The sequence below is a fragment of the Rhamphochromis sp. 'chilingali' genome (assembly GCF_963969265.1).
Source record: "Rhamphochromis sp. 'chilingali' genome assembly, chromosome: 12".
Taxonomy (NCBI): Eukaryota; Metazoa; Chordata; class Actinopteri; order Cichliformes; family Cichlidae; genus Rhamphochromis; species Rhamphochromis sp. 'chilingali'.
The window spans coordinates 7,553,370-7,575,860 of record NC_137939.1 but is presented as its reverse complement, the minus strand read 5'-3'; the positions used below and the strand labels follow the sequence as shown (position 1 = coordinate 7,575,860).

The 22,491-nt window shown below is 40.0% G+C and overlaps 1 protein-coding gene across 1 annotated transcript; it reads left to right on the top strand.

Annotated features, from left to right (window-relative positions):
• The first annotated feature begins 1,508 nt into the window (after nucleotides 1–1,508).
• kif5aa (kinesin family member 5A, a) lies at nucleotides 1,509–19,448 on the top strand. Its single transcript, XM_080897863.1, has 29 exons — nucleotides 1,509–2,090; nucleotides 4,764–4,851; nucleotides 4,942–5,015; nucleotides 5,227–5,331; nucleotides 5,527–5,575; nucleotides 5,707–5,762; nucleotides 5,853–5,940; nucleotides 9,436–9,560; nucleotides 9,716–9,820; nucleotides 10,525–10,673; nucleotides 11,363–11,511; nucleotides 11,677–11,855; nucleotides 12,073–12,141; nucleotides 12,340–12,546; nucleotides 13,826–13,972; nucleotides 14,067–14,255; nucleotides 14,452–14,569; nucleotides 14,684–14,745; nucleotides 15,310–15,419; nucleotides 15,621–15,722; nucleotides 15,854–15,914; nucleotides 16,013–16,084; nucleotides 16,613–16,717; nucleotides 16,992–17,208; nucleotides 17,301–17,475; nucleotides 17,680–17,759; nucleotides 17,928–17,967; nucleotides 18,244–18,329; nucleotides 18,793–19,448. Exons 1-28 carry the CDS (start codon nucleotides 1,962–1,964, stop codon nucleotides 18,320–18,322), a joined length of 3,129 nt encoding a protein of 1,042 aa, XP_080753989.1. The 5' UTR covers nucleotides 1,509–1,961; the 3' UTR covers nucleotides 18,323–18,329; nucleotides 18,793–19,448.
• Nucleotides 19,449–22,491: the final 3,043 nt, after the last annotated feature.

Genomic DNA, 22,491 nt, shown 5'->3' with positions numbered 1-22,491 from the left:
GTGACTAACCATACTGATGTTTGTAAAAATTGCAAAACCGGCAACAAATCTAGTGCAACTCACGAGTGTCGTTTGTCATAATTTGACAACCCATTTACATTTCAGATGCTGTGTTACTTGACGCTGTGAAGAATTACATGTAGCTCTGGTGACTTACATGGGATGAGACCCAGGCAAGAGATAAGTCTATTTAAAAAAATAAAGAGGCTTAATTTTGAAGTTCAACAGGAACCAGGTGTTTACAGAAAGTACTGTATGTCCTTTGATTGGATGAATGGATGGCTGGAATACTTATAACACAGAGAGCGATAATGTCTTATGTGGATCTGTTGAGTCCGTGTGTTACTGTGGATTTGGAGTGATATCCTTGCTCTGTCTCCCCCGTCACTGTTTGAACTCTCCTCCACACACTGCCCTGCCCCTGAGAGTACTGGCATCTCTAGCTGTATTTAAAATAAAATAACAAAAAAAGAATAAAGAAAAGTGAAAAAGAAAGCAGATTATGCAATTTCTACACTTGGAGATTTGTACATATGTACAGTTAATGTGTTTTATTTTGATTTTATATTGTTAGAGACAGATGAGAGAAAACAATGAATTGTGAATTTTTTCTGGGAATTGTAATTAAGTATTTTTCTCATTCTACCCCTTGCTTTCAATACTTATGTTAAAAAAAGACGATTAAATTGTGGACTGTAGCTTTCTTTTTTTTATATGGGAGTCGTTTTTTATTTAATATTAAACTATTTACAAAAAATACATGTACCTTGTGCTGATTTGTGTTCTGAATATTTGAATATGATATGTGTTTAAATATTCCTTCAGGTCGCACACACAGTCCTGCCCTCGTTATAGTGAGAAATCAGAATTTTTTGCTGAATTTTTTGGAAAGACTTTCTTAATGTCCTTTAAAAAATTCTAGAGATAGATAGATGTAACATAAACATAGAAAAAAAAATATATATATATATACATAAGCAACATACGTGACCACTCTAAAAGAAAACCCACAGTTCAATTTCAGTCTGTTTGCACAATACCAGAACCCTGCAAATAGCTCATATAGATGGTTCCTGTGTTTCTGCAGACAGCCCATATTTTATGATACTAAAACCCAACTCCATAGTAGTTGTATTTTCAGTGTTAATTACAGGTTTCTGACATTCAATGTGCTGTCTTGACATATTGCTGCATCACCCTGGCCTGTAATGCCACTTTAAGCTGAAGCCTAATCATCCCTTAATCAATAATCTCTCTTCCCCAAATGGTTTCATATGGCTTTCCAAGCAGTACAGTCATTCCTTGGATGAGAGCCAACGACTATTTGTGATGTATATGATAACAAAGTTATTCCTCGATCCTCTGTTCAGATGTGACGCCTCACCTTGGGCCTTGGTGATGCTGAGGCTGTGGGTACCACTTTAAAGAGGCGGATGCAGACCACGCCCTTCCTCGGATTACAGATAGGAGGCGCTGTGGCGACCAAAGGAGGGCGATCAAGCAGCAGCTTTACCTCACTGCCCTTCCAGCAGCATCTCACCTTCAACCGGCCAGACGCACACCCACCGCCGCCCCTGCACGGGAAAGGACGAAACAACACAAAAGGAACCGACGAGCGAGAAACAAACAAGCAGGGGCAATCGATTCGCTTCAGAGCTCATTGTTTTAATGATGTAGGGGGTTGTTTTGCGCCTTGACATCCAATTTAGCTTGGCCGCCTCACTGCGACACGAAAACCCGTCCAGCTGCGCATAAATTTATTATCGTCTCTCTGAGGGTAAGAAACAGGCCGACCTATCCGCCATCCTCAGAGCCGCCTCGATATAAAAGGACCGGATCCTGCGCGCATCACTCAGAGCTTATTCAGACGCACAGATCAGGCCCAAGATCTAATCGCCTCCAGCGTCAGTAGCATCTTTCCTCTCAGCAGAAAGCAGCATCCTCCACCTTGAATCTGCGCAATGGCCGATGCCCCAGCGGAATGCAACATAAAAGTGCTGTGTCGCTTTCGTCCTCTAAATCAGTCGGAGATTTTACGTGGGGACCAGTTCCTACCCAAATTCCAAGGAGATGACACCGTCGTCGTCGGGGTGAGTAAAAAGAAGCCGCTTTGTTGTGCAGGAAGGCCCTCCATCAATAAATCATCAGCCCGGCCCATCTGTTTGGGTTGTAGATCAGCAGGAAAACACAATATTCAGGGGAGGAACGCCCCCCCCCCCCCCCCCCCTCCTTTTTTACCCTTAAATTGTCTTTTCACCTAGCATAACAAGTACACATGGCTTTTATGTAGCTAATATTGATTAAATGCGCACTCTGGCCTCCTACATCAGCTGACTGAGGACTGCACCGTGCAGCTTATGAATGACACACATCAGGCCCATCATCATGCTTACTTTAGTTTACCATCATTAAACATTTTATGGTACATTTATAAAGAGGCATAGATGGTTATATGACATGTTCCAAACTGTATATGACATACACATTTTAGTTATTTTCCTATATACCGGTAGTTATTTTCCTGCATGGGAGATATAAGAGCCCTTAATTGTTAAACTGTTACCTGTATATAAATGGGAAATAAATGTAAAGTATTGCCCAGAATCATCTTTGCTTTTCATTTTATTTATTGATTTAAAATGTTTCTATTCTTATTTTTTATCATTTTTTTCTTTTGCTGTGCTGAAGTAGAAAACGTGGCCTGTTTATATGCAAAACACAAGACTGAATTAATTTCTGTTGTGTTTATTACTCAGCAGATGCTCGAAGCAGTAGATGTTTCAGCTTAGAAGACAGATGAAGGGTTGTTGGGTGGAACCAAACCTGAACAAGCCGCATATCTCTCATTTGCTGTTTTCAATTTTTTTTTATTGAGGTTAAACAAACAAAAAATATGTCCTAAAATTATTTTTTATATCCAACAATGTCATCTTATGCCTTGTGCCCGCAACAACACTGCTTGAATGTCTAATGAAAATTACATAGTTTAAAGAAACCACTGGAAACTAGAAAGTTAACTGTCTGCCATATTCAGTATACGAGACGCTGACTTCAAAGAAATATTTGTGCTTTTTCAATGTATTTATGTAGTTTTAGTATTTTAATTAAAGTACAAATGACGTATCTAATATGCAGAGGGAGGAATCATGTTGAAATCATGTCTACCAGTAATGGAAATATCTCATCCTGACCTTCCTCTCTCCCCTCAGCATGATGCAGTAGAGCCAGAAACTGATCCCTCTAATTGCCCATAGAGATGATCAATAATCATTCAGTGAGCTCAGGCATCTCTGACTGACCTGCTTTATCTCCTTTCTGGCTGCACCTTTTTTTGTGCCTCCCATTCTGGCTTTATCAACTATCTCATCCCGCTTTGGTGTTTTTCTCTCAGTCTTTTGTCGTTACTGTCTCAATGCTCATCTCCATTTGTCCTCCCATCTCCATTTTTATGCCTCTTTGTGTGCCTCCTTCATCCCTCCCAACCTCCCTCATCCCGGGACTGAATTGTCTCTCTGTTCAATCATGCTGGCGTGGGGGTGGTCTGCAGATGAGTCAATTTGTTAATGACATTTTCTACGGCTCATGTTCTGGCAGCATCATTCTGCGTTGCTTTGTGGACTCTGCCTCAGATGGGATGGTGACATTCAGGGTTTTATTAGCCTGGTTTCTGCAGCCGTGCCTGTCTGGGCTGAGTCACTCGTCAGTGTCTCACACAGTGACTGTGGATTTTAGGAGGAACCGATCTATCATGAGGACAACATTTAAAAAATACAAAATACAGACTCAATTTTAGACTTGTATAAACAGGATATGAGCTTCATTTGGATGATTTTTGTCCCTTGTTTTTTTTACATTGTGTCCAGCTACCTGTTCATCATTAGATTTTATGCTTGCATTTATTTAATACCTTTATAATAAGCCATAAGATATGCTCCTGTTTTCTGTTTCAGAGTGTGATGAATCTCTGTTACCGGGCAGCAAACTCTGAGCATTTATCACTTTCAGCAATTAAACTGGAATTATTAACTAGAGTTTTGTTCCATTTAGCAGGTCGATGCTGAGGCTGGAGGCGAAACAGCTAGCCTTGGTCTGTTCAAACATTAAACTGTCAACTGTAATCGTCAGCTGTTAAGAAATTTGCTGTATCCAACCAAGAATTAATTTAGTACTTAACCCACTTAGAAGTTTTCATATTTACATTTTAGTTTTCGTATGTAGTACAATATACAGCATGATGCTAGAAATGAAGCATTTCAGTACGCCCAGCCAGTAATATGAAGATGCTACATCAAGGATGAAATATGTCTCTGACTATTTTACATCCACCAAGAGGCATTTTTACACAATTGCATTTCAGACTCTGTTTCACCTTTGATTTACACACGTACACCTACAGGACCTGATCGGCCAATGGAAACCCACGAAGCTCCTGGCACACAGTTTTGTGCTGATATTAATGACTTAGTAACTGCTCCAAACCTCCAGAGTGTTAGAGACTTTTAAGCACTATGCACCTCAGCACTCAGTGACTCTGTTATCTAATTTGTACGTGAGTAATTTAGAACATTCCTTCACAGATGTGGCCCAGTTATAGTATGGATAATGTCATGGAAAAAGCAACTCTTATTAAAGTTTTGATGTTTTAATGCACCATCATTCTTCCTTAATGCTTGGTCGGGAACAAAGGATGCATTCATTTGAACCATTAGTTGTACTTCAGTAGGATTTTATGATCTGTTTGTTCTTGTTCCTTGTCTATGCAGGGAAAGTCCTATGCCTTTGATCGGGTGTTTCCAACCAACACCACCCAGGAGCAAGTCTACAACACCTGTGCCAAGCAGATCGTGAAAGGTATGGATGAGCTGCTAAATAAATTACAATTCTTCAAATTAGTGAACGCATGTTGCGTAACCTCATTTTCTTGTTTTTTCTTGCTTATAGATGTGCTGTGTGGATACAATGGCACTATCTTCGCATATGGACAAACCTCCTCCGGGAAGACTCACACTATGGAGGTAAATTTTCTTTTAATGTTCATTTTTTTTTAGCATTGGGCTATTATGCTGATTCTTTGTTACATACCCATTTTCCCTCTTATGGATGGTGATTTACCAGAGAATTTATGGAAATTTAAAGGCATTATTATAATGAAGGAAATATATCAAACTAGAATTTACTGTGTGGCTGTGTCTCACATGTAATTACATGCACAATTTCCTGTTGCAGGGCAAGCTGCACGACCCTCACCAGATGGGTATCATTCCTCGCATCGCCGAGGACATTTTCAATCACATCTTTGCCATGGATGAAAACCTTGAATTCCACATCAAGGTGTCACATTTGTTACATGCGTTGATGTCTTATCTTGTATTATGTTTATGTTTTTGTTTCACTGTGCTATGCTTTGTTTGGACATGCCTTCTTTTAATAAGTGATTTTCTGCAGGGTGAAAACCCGCTTCAAACAATAATTCACTTAAAGGTTTTTTTTTCCCATATGAGGAAACTTTTTTTTCTTCTCCAACAGGTTTCCTACTTTGAGATCTATATGGATAAAATCCGTGATCTCCTGGACGGTTAGTATTAGAATAAATAACTCACGTCAATTTATTTTGATTTACCACTGTGATTAACCAGTGCAGCATTTTTTGTTTGCTCTAAAAGATCCTCCAAAAAAGTCATTGATTTTCCTTTATTTACTTTTTAGTGACAAAGACCAACCTGTCTGTTCATGAGGATAAGAACAGGGTGCCATATGTGAAGGTAGGTGTCCTACCTGAATATCTGTTCATGGGCTGCATCAGGTAAATGATAATATGCTTGTCTCCTATTCCTCTCCTCTCCTGTCCTTAGGGATGCACTGAGCGCTTCGTTTCAAGCCCTGATGAAGTTATGGATGTGATTGATGAGGGCAAAAATAACCGCCACGTTGCTGTGACTAGTGAGTCTTTATCTTTGCGTTACAGATGAGTAGTACAGTCCTGACTGATGTTTTCCCCCCATAATTTTTATATATAATACTGTAACAAAAAGACAAATCTGAATGTTTACTCTGTAACGTTTCTGATTTCTTTCTTTCTGTTAGTGATGCATGAGATGGCAGCTGAGTTCATGTGGCCTGTTAATGTGTTATGAAATCAGCATGTTATTGTGCATTATCACAAAAAGCCTCACTCATTTTCGCAGAAATGAGGTTCTGTTATATGCATTTCATAATGTGATGCAATTGTGAGAGATGAAGTGGTTTGTATGACAATAACAAATTGGGAAAGAAAAAATTTATTTTAATAAAGTCATAACAAGCATCAGGAGCTGCTGCACTTTGCTCCTCCTGTAAATTTAATTGGTTTTCTGCAGGATTGTAAGTATGTCTTAAATATTTAGCAGTATAGATTTTTACCGAGCAATATTACAATAATAAAGAAACCCTGCTGATAAATATCGCTCCAAAAAATCACAACTGTGTGTTTGTGTGTGTGTGTGTGTGTGTGTGTGTGTGTGTGTGTGTGTGTGTTTTGCTTTTCTGTGGGTTGTGTGCTGACTCAGAGCTGAACTCCACTGCAGACTAAAAAAAAAGAATGAGGTCAGATCTGCTTTGGGATTCTGTGTCAAACAAAAAACATCAGCACTGCTTCACACTTATAAATCTCAGCCTGCACAGATCTCCGCCATTCAGAGTTAATGCATTTCGTGCCTCAGTGTGTGTGTGTGTGTGTGTGTGTGTGTGTGTGTGTGTGTGTGTGTGTGTGTGTGTGTGTGTTAGTACACACAAAGTCTTTCTGTGAAATCTTTTGAAAATGGGCTTTTCTGCAAAGTGATTGAAATGGATTTTTAAGCTACCACCTACTGCAGATCGTCTGTAGTTCAGAAATAAAGCAGTACCTTTGTATGTTGATCCATTAGTTTGCTGTAAATGTGAAAAAATCTGGGAGACAGCGTGGACTAAAAAAGCAGCCATCTTGTCTTGTTAAAATGGAATACTTGAAGTTTAGAAGTGATCATTTCCAACTTTTCAGGAGAACATTTGCCAACATTTTTCCAATCTTAGTGCTTTTTTTTTTTAAAACAGAGAATATCAGTTAAACCGATATTATAAAGTTAATTGAGCTGTACTCTGGTCAAAAACACTTTATCTAGTGATGTGGAAGAATACAAATTCGTTCACATTTTAATCTGCTGTTCTGTCTTTTTTTAACATTCCTCCTTCCTAGTGTGTGCCTTTAATTAACTGCAGTCAGCCTTCTTTTAAATAGTAATCTGATGATCTCAGCATGTAGGTAGTGTAGCAAGAATATGAAAATAGGTCAGAGTAAAAAGTCCCATTCATCATAAAATAAATTAAATATGCCATGTGATAAAACAAATGAAAAAAAGGGTAAAAAAAAACAGACTTTCTATCATCTAACTGAAAAAATTCAGTTAAATGATAATTCCTGTAAAAACAGTAATATAAGAGGTCTGTGTATGCAGTTATCACAGATTGCAAACATGGTAAAATATTCCAGAAATCTAATTCACTCATTTTCAATGCTAATACAGAGGTAAGCATCTTGGGCCACTTTATAGAGCCCTGAGACGTCCAAAGCTTCTGGAAAGTCAATAAAGCTGAAGGCTGTTTGTTGGGGTGATAATGTAGCAAATGGACTTAAAAACCTCCATGAAAAAACAAATCAATAGTCTGATGCAGAACAAAAAGTTGTGCTGCCCTGCTCTATAAGCCTTTTCTCATCCTTTGTTTCAAAATGCAAAGTCTCTCCATTCAAACGGTTTAAATCATTTTAAGCTGCCAATATAAAAACAGGGAGTACATGTCAAAAAGCTAGTTTCTTGCTTTTTCCATAGTATCGACGGCTTCAGTCATCCATCCTTTGAGCTGATCTGTGAGCAGTCTCTTAGCAGACAGGCTAATAAAACACTGTCTGACCCGACACACACACTTTCCACTGACCTGCAGCTTGCGCTCTGTCAGAAGAGTTCCTCCACTCAAACAAAAAGTGACAAAAACTTGTTTTTTCCTCATTTTTTAAATCTTATCTATGTAGCATCCTCAAGCAGCTTAATAACAGCAGTACATAGTACAAGTTAAAATAGTGTGTGGACTTTCTATTGTTGTTTATTATTGGTTGTTTGAGGGAGAGATAATCAGCAAATTTCCTTATGAGGCACTTTAAATGAAAAGAATGTAGACATCAGTCATAGCAAAATATAGTGTGTCCACTAGTCTTAAAGGGTAAAAATGATCATTTATACCAATTTGTCCTGTAAAACAGCCTGGGTGGAAACAGCAGTGGACAGGACTTACTATAGCCTGTGATGCTGAGCACCACAGTGTTGTCTGCTTCCTGTCGATGGCTGCTGACTCACTGTGCTGCAGAACGGTGTGCTGATAACAGTTGGATGGGCCGACACTCAGCACTGCGCTGAGCTCATGCCCTCAGATATCATCTGCAGAGAAACCTGAACTCCGTCTGAGAGGCGAGAAGCTTTTAGATCAATGCTGTTTGATGCCTGTTCTCTGTGAAATGCTGATACCACTGTCCTGCAGTGATGGCTGGTCTGGTTGACAAAATGTGAAAGATTTAAGATCCACCCCTGAATTACTCTTTATTGATTGGTTATTTAAAAAATAAAGAGATGAGCCCTAGAGAATGAAATGCATTGAAATGCCTGAAGCGAAGTCAGCCTGAGAAGACAATATACAAATTTAGTATACAGTATACAAAATTACCAGAACTTTTTTGCCCATTGTTTGTAAATTCGGGCTATATTAATTATCACCAACAAATTCTTGACTCAGCAGTCAGTGATGAGCTTGGGTTCTGGGTCATGCTTAGTTTTGACAAGGTAGTTTTTAAATAACTGTTCATTCTTAGTCCTGCAGTGTTACTGATGGGTTCCTTTGCGGTGACTTTAGTGGCACTCAGTTGTCTAAAATGGGGTTTATATCATAGTAGCCATCGTGTAAAACACAAAAGTATTATTCCTTGACTGAGTTGCTGTGTTATAATAACATATAGCACATAATACACATTTTTTCTTGGTACAAAGACAACTTTTGAACAAAATGTTGGATAAAAATCTAGAAGCCACATTTTTTAAATTCATGTTGTTGGTCATTAAAGCATGATTAGGACTGAAGTGTAATAGTCTTCCATCAGCAGAAAGGATGAGTCACAGTATTGTAGTTATTAAATAGATAAAAAAAATCAATTCTAGGACCTTTGTTTATTCCATTTTCTGCATTTCTACTTAATAGACTCAGTTAGTTGTAGTTAGTGTAGTTTGGTTAACTGTTGATTCTCAGTTGGTCGTAGTTGTGAGTGTGACTGGTTGGCTGTCTCTCTGTGTTAGGCTCTAGCCCTCCTGTGACTCTGAATTGGATAAGCGGAAGAAAATGGATGTTTCTCTGAATGTTGTGTTGTCGTTGTTTGTGTAGACATGAATGAGCACAGCTCTCGTAGCCACAGCATCTTCCTGATCAACATCAAGCAGGAGCACGTGGAGACGGAGCAGAAGCTGTGTGGAAAACTGTACCTGGTGGATCTGGCTGGCAGTGAGAAGGTATGAAAGACTTGTAAATGCTTGTAATGACTATTGTGTGATTATTTTACATTATTCTTTGTTTACATTGCAGTTTTAGGTAATGAGTAAGCCTGTTTTTCCATCACATTCTCCGTTCTTTGATTTCATTCGCTCCCTGTTTTTCTTTAATCCAGGTCAGTAAGACCGGAGCTGCAGGTGCCGTCCTGGATGAGGCTAAAAACATCAACAAGTCTCTCTCGGCTCTCGGAAATGTCATCTCTGCCTTGGCTGAGGGCACGGTGAGCTACTTTCACTCTTTCCACTATCTCCATGGGACGGTGTGCCTCAAAAATAACAGTTTGTGATTTACAGTAAAGGATTTGTATTTTTAAGCTGGGCTCCTGCTCCTTTGACTTCGATGTTAAACTTTTTTAGGAACATAGAAGAACGATTTATATTTAAGGAGTAAATTAAACTGAAATTTAAATACAGAGAAGAATAATTAGGTTTTCCACCAGTGAACCTTATTTTTATTCTAGAATTTAGTGACTTTAAATAAACTGAAACATGTGTAATTCACTCTCTACATTATAAAGTGTTTTGTTTACCTCATTTCTAACACACATGGACACCAACTGTCTGCCTGTTGACCTGCTCAGTACCCACACTCATGATTTTTCTCTTTCATTCCTGCCAGCTCACCAGATTTGGCCATGAAATGCCAAAACTATGCCTGCTAATTTTCAGAGTAGTTGGATATGGCACAACCAATCTGGCACGTTAAAAAGCAGTTCCAGTCCTGGTTAAGAATCCAAAAGCTGAGGGGCAATGTTTGCTGAATTTATGCTGATGAATTTTTGCACGATTAAAATTAAATCAAGAAACAAAAGTAAATGAAGCAGTGTTCTGGCAGTTCCTTTGCTTTATGTTGCTCGGTTTTCTCTTGATCTTTTTCTCTTTTCTTCTAATCACCCTTTCTCATCATCCCTACTCTGTCCTGTAGAAAACTCACGTGCCGTACCGTGACAGCAAAATGACCCGCATCCTGCAGGACTCCCTCGGCGGTAACTGTCGCACCACCATGTTCATCTGCTGCTCTCCCTCCAGCTACAACGATACTGAGACCAAGTCAACTCTGATGTTTGGACAACGGTAGATGCCTCTGTGGATTTAAATCACACGTCATGTTAGATGTTTATTTCTAAACCACTAAAATGTGTTTTGCTTCTTCACATGCAGACATATTTTTTAGCATGAAGTAGTGTAGTTATACAACATTAACCCTTCAAAAGCAGCGCTGGAAAACATGATTTCAGCAACATGTTTTTATCTTAACCTACTTGATATGATATTCATGCTTGACTTCAAATGTAGATTTACACATGATAGTTAAATAGTCCAATCTCAGGTTCAGCAAGGAGTAGAGGGACAGATAAAATAACAGGTAAATATGATAATTTAACTCCTAAAATAGCAGGTAAACTAGGAAATGTGTTTATACTGTGTTTATGTGTTGTCACATTTTTCAGCAGGGAAGATTATCCTTTAAAATCAGGGCAACAAACTATTTTGAGCATGACCTAAAAAAACAATACAGTCTCAGATACCTACTGATGTGGCTCTTGTACATTTGTTTTTATTCCACAAAGCCAAGGAAGGATCTGAAGACCAAATTATTACCTGATATTTTAAAAAAATGTGAAGCATTATTTGCTTTTTGTGACTGTTAAGTTTCATGTTACCTTGGGGTCATATTACAACGGTAAAGCTGAGTTTTTGGACAGTTTTTGGACTCAGTAGGACTGTTGAACATAACATAATCAGCCCTTTCTTTCTCACAGTGCCAAGACCATCAGGAACACCGCCTCAATCAACCTGGAGCTGACAGCAGAGCAGTGGAAGAGGAAATATGAGAAGGAGAAGGAGAAGAACAAGACCCTGAAGGAGACCATTCAGAAGCTCGAGTCGGAGCTCAACCGCTGGAGAAACGGTTAGAACAAATATAGGTGTTGGTGGGTCACGGGTGGGGTGTGGGGGTGTGTGTGTGGGGTGGGGACTTCAAGGCTGCGTACCTCCAACTCTTCTGTGCTGACATTACAAACTAAAGTGCAACATTGTAATGTGTCTTCTTTGTTCACTTTTTCCTACCATTTAGGAGAAGATGTGCCCGAGACTGAGAGGACTACATCGGAAATAGTGACCCGTATCGAGTCTGTGGAGGAGCGTCCCATTTTGGACAATGACACCTCCTCCATTGTGGTTCGCATTTCTGAGGAGGAGCGGCAGAAGTATGAGGAGGAGATACGCAAGCTGTATAAGCAGCTGGATGATAAGGTTCTTGCATACATTCCTCACACAGTGCCTTCATTCTGTTGCTTGTTGTTACTACCTGCATGGTAAAAACAATGGTGTACATTTTATAATTGAAACAAAATGTTTTCGGGGTCCTGTTCACTTCCATTTAATGTTTAATTATTGATTTATATATTGGAGACATCCAAGTGACAGAGTATGGACTTTTTGTGTTTATGATACCATCATGTGTGTGCAGGATGATGAGATCAACCTTCAGTGCCAGCTGGTGGAGAAACTGAAGCAGCAGATGCTGGACCAGGATGAGGTGAGATCACACAAACTCAGTCACACAAACATATCCACACTGTATGAGTGCGCATGCTGTGAGTGTGAGGATACTTGTTAATTCTAAAATTTAAGCTTTAAGCAGCTTGTTTTCTTTCTAAGATCTTACCTTAATGCCCACATTTGCCTCTATCTTCCTTGTTATCTCCCATTCTTTTTATTACCTCCCATTCTTCAGCTTCTGGCCTCATCCAGGGGTGATGGGGACAAAGTCCAGGCTGAACTCGGCAGGCTGCAGGTGGAGAGCGACTGCGCCAAGGCTGAGGTGAAGGAGGTGCTGCAAGCTCTGGAGGAACTAGCCATCAACTATGACCAGAAGAGCCAGGAAGTGGAGGAGAAGGGGCTGCAAAACCAGCTGCTGGCTGAGCAACTGTCCCAGAAAATGGTAAATGTTTGGAGTGCGACAGATTTACTGAGACAAATAGAACGGTGTCTGAATTCAGAGACAGGAGGTGGACCAGAAGGATCCGCTTGCTTCCTCATTGCACTGCAGAGACAAGCACCTGTTGTAGCAGCACTGTGAGGGGAAAACACTGCAGTTGTATAGGAGTCAAAAATGGTTTGATTTCTAAATCTAAAAGATTTTGAACAGTGAAATAATTTTTGTAATTATTCTCTGTACATCACCATAGTAGATGTAAAATTAAATAACCTAGTTGGCACTAAAGTGCAGACTTTCAACTTCAATGCCAAGAGTTTAAAAAAACTAACAGTACCCCCTTTTCAAAGCCTAGTCCCTCATTATTCACTTTTCTGATTAAATATATGGCGCTGATTCCAAGTGTTGAATTACATTTTATAGCTTTTCACTGGAACTCTCAATACGAGGTCCCGAGAGCTTTTAGTGCAAGTAAAGAAGGCCATAATTAGGCTGAAAACCCATGAAATTAACCATCAGTTAAAGTATGAAGGAGAGAAACAAACTTGTGATTCAGGCCACATCATATTCTCTCTGAGGCCAATGCTATGACTGCCAGTGGAACCAGGTCGCTAGTGTTTATTGATCATGTGACTGCTGATATCTGTAGCAGAATGAATCCAAAAGTCTACAGGCCTATACTCTCTGGTGATTGGACAGCCTTTCACAATACAAATGGATAATGACCCGAAGCAGCAGCTGAAGGTGAAGCTGCAGTAAAGACCTGACAGAGCATCTCAAGGAAGGAAACACAGCATTTGGTGATTGGCTGGAAATGATTTTCATCCAATTATTAAAAACAATGCTTTGGTTTAAAATGATTTTAGTTTGTCCAATTACTTCTGAGCCTCTGAAAGTGGGGGACTGGATAAAAATGGCTGTAATTCCTAAAAAGTAAACGCAATGCTTTTGTTGAACTAGGTAAATTTAAGCTGAAAGCCTGCACTTCAATCACATCCTGATCATAATAACATTGAGTCATTATCCAAGTATTTATGGACCTTAATATATCTCACACTAAACGGTAGGCGGCACCACAGCAATACGATAAGTTTAGAGCTCTGTGGTCTTGAGTATGACTCATTAGTATTCCTCTCCTACAGTAAATCTTAATCTTAATCTTGACTTTCTCCCAAAGTTTTTCAGCCAGTCTGCTGATTTTTCATTTGTGTATTTTTAATGAAGGTCCAGATGCAATTAAAAGGCTTTAGTTCTCCTTAGGTGCTCACCTTCTTTTATTTTACAGGCCAGTCTGATGGAGCTGGAGGCAGAGCTGTCTCGTATGCAGGAGGTGAGCGGTCAGCAGCGCAAACGCATAGCTGAGGTCCTCAACGGGCTGATGAGGGACCTCAGCGAGTTCAGCTCCATCGTGGGTAATGGGGAGATAAAGCTGGTGAGCACGATCACAGAGGTTTCATTTAGAGTATCAAGCACCGATGGAGAAATTCTTGTTAACAAAAAAATATTGCTTTCATTTTCACTCTTAGCCAGTGGAGATCAGTGGTGCAATCGAGGAGGAGTTCACTGTGGCCCGCCTCTACATCAGCAAGATCAAGTCGGAGGTGAAGAGCATGGTGAAGCGTTGCCGTCAGCTGGAGAACATGCAGCTGGAGTGCCACCGCAAGATGGAAGAGACTGGAAGGGAGCTTTCCTCCTGCCAGCTCCTTATCTCTCAGGTAAGAGATAGGCTATGATGAGGCATCACAAAATAGAATGAAATTGATGATTTATGAGAACATATGTGGGCGTGAGATAAAAAGAAACAGACAGAATGTAGAAAATAATATATCTAAGATATCTGTTCTTGTTAGCAGAGATTGAGTTATTATGTCTCTGATGTCCTGGGGTGGGGCGACACTTGTCTTTTTACAGCATGAGGCAAAGATCCGCTCTCTGACAGAGTACATGCAGAGTGTGGAGCAGAAGAAGAGACAGCTGGAGGAGAGCCACGACTCCCTGAGCGAGGAGCTGGCCAAGCTGCAAGACCAGGGTAACACAGAAACACACACACAGAAAATCATGGTGTAAAAATATTAATATGTGACTAAAACCTTTGCTGAAATTGCTCATACTGGTTGAATTTGTTATTTTATGCTTCTATAAGATAACTCCCTGCTTGAGGAGAAGGATGGAGAGAAGGGTGAGACTGAGGATGGAAATGTGAAGGTAAGAAGCCTCCTTAGAAAAGAATTTAATGCAGAGCAGTGAGTACATTTCTGACATTGGGTCCAGTACACATTCAAAGTATTATTCCAGTCTGACCTGGTATTTTGGGACTTTTAGTGGGATCTATTATGGTGACCGCGCTCACTGTGCTTAACAGAGACTTTTTGCTCATTTTCAGTTTTTAATGCAAAGGTGATTGAAGTAAATATTGCACTCTCAGAACAGATGTGTTACTTTTTGTCCTTAATCATCAGCATATCTAGTTAAGGGCAATGATGTCCCAATTGAAGACAGCAGCACAATAATGACAATATAACACATGTTGTTTGTCAGTGGTCTCATTTCCTTCTTTCTTTCTTTCTTTCTTTCTTTCTTTCTTTCTTTCTTTCTTTCTTTCTTTCTGTCTTTTATTTAAACCATATTTAGGGCACAGTTTAACACAACATGTGTGAATGACACAAACAGTGTGTGCAGGATTTTAACACATTCTTTTTGAAAGTGTGAGATTTTATAGGTCAGCATCTTTAAAGAGGCGCTCTTCCTTTTTTGTTTTTCCTTTTCCAGAAAGCTCCTCGTCATCAGGGAGAGTCCCACCGTGGTCTCCACCACAAGCAGCTGGCCCGCCTGCGGGATGAGATCAATGAGAAGCAGAGGATTATTGATGATCTCAATGAGTCTGTAGTCCTCTTTATTTGTTTTACATACATGTTTTTTATTTCTTATTCCTTACATGCTAACACTGTTAAAGATGACAGTTAAAACAATTCAGTTTGGTGTGTATTGATGAAGTATTTTAATGCTGTTTCCTGTTTGTCTTGCTGTCTCTGAACATGTGTTTTTTTTCTTGTTTGTGTTTTTATACCTCATGCATGCAGTCGTAACTCCAAACTGGAACTGGAGCTGGCTCAGATCCGCGCTGACTTCGAACGCCTGAAGAGCCAGGACAGTACCAAGAGCGAACGCCTGGAGGAGCTCTCGTAAGTGTTCAGGGGTCATTTTGTTCTCAGATTCCTATAAAGTGCACTCAAAACAATACATCAATATGATTTGTTATGATAAAGATAAGACTTATTCTTATCTTTAATGATGCTTCTGCTTTTTCTGTCAGATTCCTGCACGAGCGCCATGAGCAGACCAAACAGGACTTGAAGGGTCTGGAGGAGACTGTCGTGAGTAAAACAGACTATCACTACCTCTCTGCTTCATATTTCACATCATCCACAGATGTCTACCTATCTAACCTCCTCTCCATCTGTCTGTCATCCAGGCCCGCGAACTCCAGACCCTCCACAACCTGCGCAAGCTGTTCGTTCAAGACCTCACGTCGCGAGTTAAAAAAGTAAGGCATCGAGTAATAAATGAAAGGAATTCTTTTTTTAAAAACACGCTAAGAGGGTTTTAAGAGGTCTGTGACCTTAATATTGCCTGCTAAACCTGAGTAGGAAAAACAATAGCATCCTTAATCCCTCTAATCCCCTTCAATATTTGATATGTTGCATGAAGAAATGTCCTTTCTGGGTAAAACTAGACACAAGCATTTAGTCAAACAATCAATATTGGGTGTCGCCATACGGAATGAACTGTTCATGTTTTTGGTCAGATCATGTAAATTTTCCGACTAAAGTTTGTACTGATTAAAAAAAATTCTTAAGCTTTTAAAAAAGCAGAACAGCTGGGACAAAAGGCCTGCAGAGAGCTGAGATCAGACAGCTTCAAACCCAATTTTAAGCTCTTCTTTTAGCAGTAGATTAACTAAAATTTAAATGAAAAACTTCTGTCAGCCTGCCTTAACCCCTGCAGGTATTACAGCCATTTGGGACAAAATAAAATCTCACCCTTTGCCTCCATTTTTTGTTTTCCTCTGCAGAGTTCCGAAATGGAACCTGATGATAGCGGGGGGTCTTGCACCCAGAAGCAGAAGATTTCCTTTCTTGAGAATAACTTGGACCAGCTTACAAAGGTTCACAAACAGGTGAATGACCCAGAAATGAGAGCAGTTACAAGTTTTACTGATGCAAACCTGCGCTGCAGACAGGCTTGGATTAGATCTCAGTTGCGGTTGTGGTGGTTTGATTCTTAGCCACAAAGCAGTTTTGGAAGATAATTAAAATCCTGCACAAGCTGCACATTCTTGTACAGAAACTTAATGCATATAGCATAGAATGCGATTTTGAATACACAGAACTGTGTTATGTCCAAAAGGCACAGTTTGTGAATGAATTAATCAGACTGAAAATTCTCTCCAGCTGGTTCGTGACAATGCAGATCTGCGCTGTGAGCTTCCAAAGCTGGAGAAACGTCTTCGGTCTACTGCTGAGAGAGTTAAGGCCCTGGAGACTGCACTGAGGGATGCCAAAGAGGGCGCCATGATGGACCGCCGTCGCTACCAGCAGGAGGTTGACCGCATCAAAGATGCAATGAGGGCAAAGAATGCCATGAGGCGTCCCCATGCAGCACAGATCGGTACTGCACTTCTTGATGCTTAATTCTGCAGCCCAGTGACCCAGTTTCCTTGCAGCTGTACCCTGTCTTACATCGTTTTTTCATCCCGACAGCTAAGCCAGTGAGACCAAAACAGCTGACCGTTTGCTCTCCCACCAACCCGTTCTACGCCTACATCCGTGCTACTGAACACGCCAACACCTACAGCAATGCCCTCTTCCAGAGTAACGTGACACCACAGCAGTCCACCAGTGTCAGCTGCAATCCCAACTCTGTCCAGAACAACACGTGGGTTTAAATCAGTTTTCTTCATCTTTTCCAGGCAGATAGTAGATAGTAAACACACATTATTATGATTGATTTTTAAGGTCACTGAGAATCTGCATTGATCTTAAAAATGAAGCATCCTGTTTTGTTCAAGTTTGCTGCTGAATGTGTGGCCAAATGTATAATTGTGCATCTCTATGGTTTCTTCTGTGGGGTTTTCCACAGAGTTTCCACAGCACTGGGCTACAGAGCAGGAAGATATAATGGGGACATACTGGAATCCTACCCACTCAACATTGACAACGGTAAGTACAATCTAAATGTGTGTGTGTGTGTGTGTGTTTGCCTGCACCTACTATGGCACTTCTGGTAGTTGTGCTTTAACACAATACAAATATTGTCAGCAGCTCAGTTTTTCTTATTTTTTATGCTACTGCAAACAAACTGATAAAACTATGTCTTGTTTCCAACAGGTAACAGCATCAGTGAAGGCAGAGACATTAATGATAACAGGTGAGGACATCAGTCGCAGTTTCTCTTGTTAGTTTGGCTGCTTTACTTATTTTTATTTAATTGTGTGTGCAGTTTGAGTGCAATCCATTTTCTTAACCTCTTATCGAGTACAGGATGGCTACTGTGCATCCCAGCTTTACACTGGGCCAGAATCACAAATTAACTTAATGTGGATTTTTGTGGATTGTTGGATGAACCAGTTGGAGTGATAAATGGTACATAAGGATGATATATATTTGGTTATGCAGTGTTGTTTTTGTGTATCTGCGTTAACAGGAGTGAAGTTCACTGTGGCAGCGAGGTGGATGATTCAAACAGGCACTACATGATTCAGCAGGAGACTGCTGCAAGTTAATACCTTGGTAACTAACAAAGTCTACTGAGTCATAAACACAATTTTCTGCAGACACTCGCTGACACTTCATTCTCAAATCCCCTACCTTAACAGTCATAACTCAAAGCCTCATCAGTATACTGTATTTTTGAGGGATTATGATAAAATAATCCTAGAAAAAGGAGGAAATGTCAGCATATGGCCTCCTTGCTACAACTGCACGTGCTTCCTAACTAGTCCACCACTGTAGATAGGGTAAAACCTGAGTATCATAGCTGAGAAAATCAGTCTACAAGTTTATTTTACTGTTTGTATAATAGGTTGCAGATGCACAATAGATGATAATCATATTGATCTAATGTGTTCAAACAAACACAACAAATGTGCTTTAATGGCAAAAATTCCTAAAAGTTAGTTCCTAATCATCAGTAGAGCTTTGAATTGACTTCTGTTTCTCTGAACTCTAACTTCCTGTTACTGTCTCTTTGCAGAAGATGACCAAACACTGTACCCGTCCACCGGACCCTCCCCCTCCCATTTGCATGCAGCCTGGCCCCCTCAACCCTGCACTGCATCACCGATAATGATGACAACCAAGATCTGTAGCCCTGTAGTCTTCTAATTAGTTGAAGCCCTTTCCTGCTCCAATGGTGAACACTTGCCCTCAGGTTTGGGGTCCGGTCCTTTTCAGTTCAATCAGGATTAAATCCGATATTTTTAATCAAGGAACGCCCCCAGGCAATCAATTTTTCAACACATGCCACTGATGCTGATCACCTCTCGGGGTGGTTGAACTGAAACGGGGCTGACCCCATATCTGATCAGTTAGTACACACATGTTGTAAATAATAGTGCCGTATACTCCAGTAGAGGTTTTTGACCAGCAACTGTTTGTGTGAATGCACAGCCTTCCCCACTCCCTGCACACATCTTCTTAAGGGCATCATATGGATGACATACTGTAGGCAGACATGACCTTTTTCTCTGTCATAAATAAGAGTATAGTATGCAACACCAGCTTGTAACAGAAGACTCACACACTGCGTGCATGTCACTTAGCGGGTTAGCTTTCCAATCTTTGCCTGTGTCATGAGTCCATTCGGGGAGCTGGTATGCTGCGAGTCAAGTCTGATCGACTTCGACAGATGAGAGAGCGGGTTTCCATTAATCCTGATTGTGGTTTCAGAGCTTTAGGTTATCTTTTGATAACAAAATCTGAGTCCAAGACGTTTTTTTGATGTTGTCATTGTGTTTTAAACACATTATATTGCAAAAATGATACCTGGATCCTTTCTTTTAAGGTAAGAGATGAGTAGAGAAAAAATACGTGAGGGGAAACCCAGCTCAATCAAACCGTCTGTAGTGAGAAATCCTTTTGTAAATGCTTGGATACAATGAGGTTGGAGTCTTTTGATGCACTTTTTCATTCTGGATAATGATGCCCACGTTCCATTTAATGTGGCCCCTTCCCCACGTCAAACTTTATGAGTCTTCTAACCAAGCCTTAATATGAATTGACTTCTCATGATCAAACTCACACACATTCTCTGCAAACATTTGTAACTACTACCTCTAGAGCTGCTTATTATATAAACTTATAACTTTATGATAAGATATCATCCTTGCAAATGCAGAATGAGGACGGATCTTAGAGTTTCTACAGAAAGTTGCAACTTTAGAAAACCCCACCTGTAAGTAGATTGAAATGTCTGATCAGAGCTGTCGTTATCTCTTCCATTCATGCCCATTTTCTGTCTCCATCTTGTCACAGGATCAGAGCTGGGCTAAAATAGGGGCTCGCAAAAATCATTTAGATTAAGATGCTGTTTACATCTTCTAATTTAAAGTTCTACAGGCCTTGTTTGAATTCGGATCTCTAAACGTGATGTGAAAACATATCAACATTTGGCAAATCCATGGATTCTATTTAGTGGTTCATTTTTGTTTCAAAAATCCAGCGGTTGGGGAGGTTTTGCAGGTGAGTCTCCAGCTGAGCAGCCACCAGTCTGGAGCACTTTGACAGGTTGTGCTGTTAGTCTTCTGTGAGAAATCCTGACCAGCCAATCAGGATGGAAGAAAGCAGCGTTGCTTTGGCGTGTAACGGACAAGTGGATGTTTTTGCATGAAGGTGAATCGCTGAATAAAACCAGTAAAAACTGAAAATGTTAGTTTGATTTTATGCTTTTAGCAGAATAAAAGGGATTAAAGTGAATCTGGTGTCACACTTTACAGGGTAATTTATCCTACATTTTATTTTAATTTATTTATGTTTTTTTTGTGTTTTTTTTTAATATAACCAGATTTATTCCCAATGTAAAATATCCAAGCAGGAGTGTTCTCATTTATGCGATCCCTAATCTTTCTCATGTTTGTAATCATTCGTGACAGCACCACTCAGCCTGATGCTTTTACCGGCATTAACAACATCTCAGGGCTTCACATTCCCAATCATAGCTACCGTGGTCCAGCCCCATTGTCTTCCTCCTAACCCTAGACTTAAAACTATATGACTGCTGATAAACAATCAGATCCGTTTGTCCTAGTGAAAGCTAAGCAAAGGAAGGGGATTAAAAGATAAATCTTACTCTAACATAACAGAATTGTACATACAACATCTCTTTTCTCACACATTACATTCAAAATGTAATAATCTCCTGGTCAGACCCTACTGTGGACCCTCTATTGGACATCATGTTTTAAGTGTAATAAATCAGAATTTAGAGGGGAGTGTGTACTATATTGTTACCTGTTATCTGATTTGAACATATCTAAATACATGTGCTATATATTGTTAATCCTGTAAGTACAATAGCGTGCAGATGACATAGTAAGATGCAAAAGAAATGCGCACGCTCTTTGTTCAGACAAATGTTTGTTTTATTTATTTCTGTATGCCTATAGTGTAGCGTCAACATGAATATGTGAAGAATCACCGGGCAAACATCTCTGTATATATCGACTCATCACTATGCTATATTGTATGTGTTGTAGTAAAAAGTTCAATAAACTTGTAGAAAGGAGTGTGTCGGAGCGAGTCATTTGGGTTTGGGAAGCGTGTGAGGCAGTCCCACACTGACAGACGAAAATGGCGCCACCTAGTGGGTGGAAACGGATCTTTAAAGGGGAATGAAAAGCAACTTGTTTTTTCACTGTTCTGTGTGAAAACTGAGATGGGTTGATGTGACTTTGAGTTGTTTCTGACCTGAAGAGGAAATGAAGTCACTGTGGAAGGATCCTCTGCCAAAAACAATGATATGAAAATGACGTTTGGAAGTTGGAAAAAAGTGGAGAAGCACTGATATCCTCTAACACCAAAACCATGCTCAGTGGAGTCATGGTAAAGTCAGTATAGATCAATTCGCTAACGACTGTATTGTCGTTTAGATGATATTCTCCGTATGAACCCGGCTTCACACACATTTGTCAAATTCTGTTCAAGTGATGGAAGCTCACTGTGCAGAGAAACTTCCTTTGTGGACTCCTATAATAAGCTGCTGTTCATCTTTCCCACGAGAAAGGAAGCAGTGATGTAAACAGCAGTGGCATGTGAAGCATCTTCAGACTGTACTGCGGGGTGCGTGAGAGAGAGAGAGAGAGAGAGAGAGAGAGAGATGTCCTTATAATAACACACCTTCAGTTGATGGTGAAGTGACTTTTATCTGCACCAGATCACATAAGATTAAAGTGCACTTTAATCTGGGAAATCCAATGGTAAACAATTACTCAGTGCGCTTTTTACTTGTTTCAGTTTGTGGAATAAAGGTTTTTTTTTATTGTTATTATCATTTGTGATATTTTCACCGTTTAGTGGGAAAACTAATGGGTGAATGACTGAATGTAGTGTAAAGCGCTTTGGGGTCCTTAGGGACTGAGTAAAGCGCTATACAAATGCAGGCCATTTACCAAAACTGTGGGGGGAGTGCTGCTGTTGGTGTGTGCATGCGTGCTGGGTCCTCTACAACCTCTGACCTAAAGAGGAAATGAATTTTCAAATGACATCACGAAAGGGACTTACCACAGCACATAGTGGGATAAGGGAGAGAGAGAGAGAAAAGATCGGGATTAGCATTATATACGATCTATAAATCGCCTTGTGAAATAAAAAGATAAATTCTCATGTTAATTGAAGGTATTTCATTAAATGCTTGTTTTGCATTTCATTTCTCTTTTTTGACGACTGCTTGTGTGCA

Coding starts and splice junctions, on each gene's coding strand:
- kif5aa (XM_080897863.1), top strand. CDS start 1,962: ATGGCCGATGCCCCAGCGGAATGCAACATAAAAGTGCTGTGTCGCTTT. Junction 5,576..5,706: donor AATCCGTGATCTCCTGGACG/GTTAGTATTAGA, acceptor TTTACTTTTTAG/TGACAAAGACCAACCTGTCT. Junction 12,142..12,339: donor AGATGCTGGACCAGGATGAG/GTGAGATCACAC, acceptor CCCATTCTTCAG/CTTCTGGCCTCATCCAGGGG.